Source organism: Lynx rufus, unplaced genomic scaffold, assembly GCF_022079265.1.
Source record: "Lynx rufus isolate CCGP_SWC_20201006 ecotype Redwood Valley unplaced genomic scaffold, mLynRuf1.p SCAF_30, whole genome shotgun sequence".
NCBI lineage: Eukaryota > Metazoa > Chordata > Mammalia > Carnivora > Felidae > Lynx > Lynx rufus.
This window is the reverse complement of record NW_025814846.1, coordinates 3,042,525-3,044,943: the sequence shown is the minus strand read 5'-3', so window position 1 is coordinate 3,044,943 and position 2,419 is coordinate 3,042,525. Positions and strand designations below refer to the sequence as shown.

The 2,419-nt window shown below is 39.8% G+C and overlaps 1 protein-coding gene across 1 annotated transcript; it reads right to left on the bottom strand.

Moving 5' to 3' along the window:
• Positions 1 to 881: 881 nt before the first annotated feature.
• LOC124521563 (non-histone chromosomal protein HMG-14-like) lies at positions 882 to 2,076 on the bottom strand. Its single transcript, XM_047092506.1, is given in 2 exon segments — positions 882 to 1,872; positions 1,875 to 2,076. Coding segments are annotated over 2 exon segments (300 nt in total). The 5' UTR covers positions 1,999 to 2,076; the 3' UTR covers positions 882 to 1,696.
• Between the last annotated feature and the right edge of the window lie 343 nt (positions 2,077 to 2,419).

The following is a 2,419-nucleotide window of genomic DNA, read 5'->3' as shown; positions in this document are numbered from 1 at the left end:
TTAGGGAAGGGTCCACCTTCATACTTTGGCATGTGGATATCCAGTCTTTCCAACACTGTTTATTGAAAAGACTGTCCTTTCCCTATTGAATGGTTTTTGTATCCTGTCAAAAATTATCTGTCCCTGGGGCGCCTGGGTGGTGCAGTCGGTTAAGCGTCCGACTTCAGCCAGGTCACGATCTCGCGGTCCGGGAGTTCGAGCCCCGCGTCAGGCTCTGGGCTGATGGCTCAGAGCCTGGAGCCTGTTTCCGATTCTGTGTCTCCCTCTCTCTCTGCCCCTCCCCTGTTCATGCTCTGTCTCTCTCTGTCCCAAAAATAAATAAACGTTGAAAAAAAAATTTAAAAAAAAATTATCTGTCCCTATACACAAAGGTTTATTTCAGGGCTTTCTATTCTATCCCATTGGTCTATATGTTTGTCCTTATGCCAGTATCCTTCTGTGTTGGTTGCTGTAGCTTTGTAGTAAGTTATGGAATCAGAAAGTGTAAGTACTCCAACTGTGTTCTTCCTGAAGAATGTTCAGGCTCCCTTAAGATTGAATGTGAATTTTAAAATGATTTTCCTATTCCCGCACAAAAAATACTGTTAGGATTTTGATAGGGATTGCATTAAATCTGTAGATCTCTTAGAATATTGTCATCTTAGTGATATTATGTCTTTTAATCTATGAACATGGGGTATCTTTTCACTTTATGTGTCTTCTTTCATTTACTTCAGCAGTATCTTATAGTTTTCAATGGATAAGTCTTTTGGCCCTTTTGTTAAGTTATTTGTAGCTATTTTATCCTTTTTGATGCCATCGTAATTTGAGTTGTTCTCTTAATTTTCTTTTTTTATTATTCATTATTAAAGTATAGACACATAATTGATCGTTTTATTTTATTTTTTTTTTCTTTCATAATTGAGTTTTTATTCGTTGTTCTGAGGATCAGTACAGACAATTCAATTTGTACATAATTCTTAATGTACGTACCGAAAACCTAAAAAAACCATGTAGCTATGGTTCTTTTCTCAAAGTTATTCCAGTGACCTTCCAGCTTAAAATTTGGAGGCAAATTTCCCTTAACAGTATATCAAGTACCAGTATCTTCAAATGTTGATATGCTGTTACACTGTTAAGTCCCATTAACTCACAATTTAATGTCATATACGCTACATACTCAAATTTTCAATCTCGCACAGCACATTAACAAAGTTACTAGGAAACTGGACTACCACGACCAAGATGTTACAGAATGCACAAAATTCTGACAGGGAGAGCCAAGATCAAGGAGTGGTTTTCTTTAGGAAACAATTCTACCAAAAACAACATGGGAATAGAAGTAATTTAAAATGTTCAAGACATATTAAATGCACGACTGACTCCAAATTGCCATTTAGTATGCTTGGTATTATAGGATATAAAAACTACCCCATCTATGGAATGTTAAGCTGACACCCAAGACGATCAAAGCCTCCCATATTCAATATCCCACTATTTTCTGGTTGTACCAAAAAATAAACAACCAGCAAATGATTTCACCTCTTAAAAAAAAGCATTTACACTTAAAAAATGGGATGAGGTGGGATTCCCTCCTTCTTAAAAATGTTTCTAGAGCTACTAAAAAACTTGCATTTACAAAATAGTTGATAAAAATATTCCTCTGGATTGTACAAGAAGGGAGACAGGGACCACTGGTAAGACATGGGATATGATACTAATCAGACTTGGCTTCTTTCTCTCCTGCTTCATCAGAGGCTGGACTCTCCTCGTTTTTAGTTTCTCCATTTTCTGCAGGTAAGTCTTCTTTTGTTTCTTGGTTAGCCACTTCAGCCTGTTTTCCCTTTGCTCCCCTTTTCCCCTTTGTTTGCACTTTTTTGTCTGAAGATTTCCTCCCGCCGCCTTTTTTGGCTTCGCTTCCACTTTTGCAGGAGCAGGTTTAGCTGACAACCTCGCCGACCTCCTCTTGGGCTCCTCCTTCGCCGCCCCCTCGGCGGAGCTGACCTTCCTCTTGGGCATCGTGGCGGCGGGGCGGGCGCGTGCCGGGTGCCTGCGGGCCGCCGCGCGCCGAGAGCCTTCGCGAAGCTGGGCTGCCTGGCCGCTCTAATTGATCGTTTTATATTGAGCTTATATCCTGAGGCTTTGCTGAATTTATTATTTCTAACAGTATTTTGTGGAATCCTTAGGGTTTTCTACATATAAGATCATCATTTAGAAACAGAAATAATTTAACTTTTCCCTTTCCAATTTAGATGACCTTTAATTGTTTAGACATGGTTTCCTCTGTTAAAAAAAAATCATATATTTGGGGCACCTGGGTGGCTCCATCAGCTAAGTATCTGACTTTGGCTCAGGTCATTATCTCACAGTTTATGAGTTTGAGTCCTGAGTTGGGCTCTGTGCTAACAACTCCATGCTGACAGCTCGAGCTAGGAGCTCG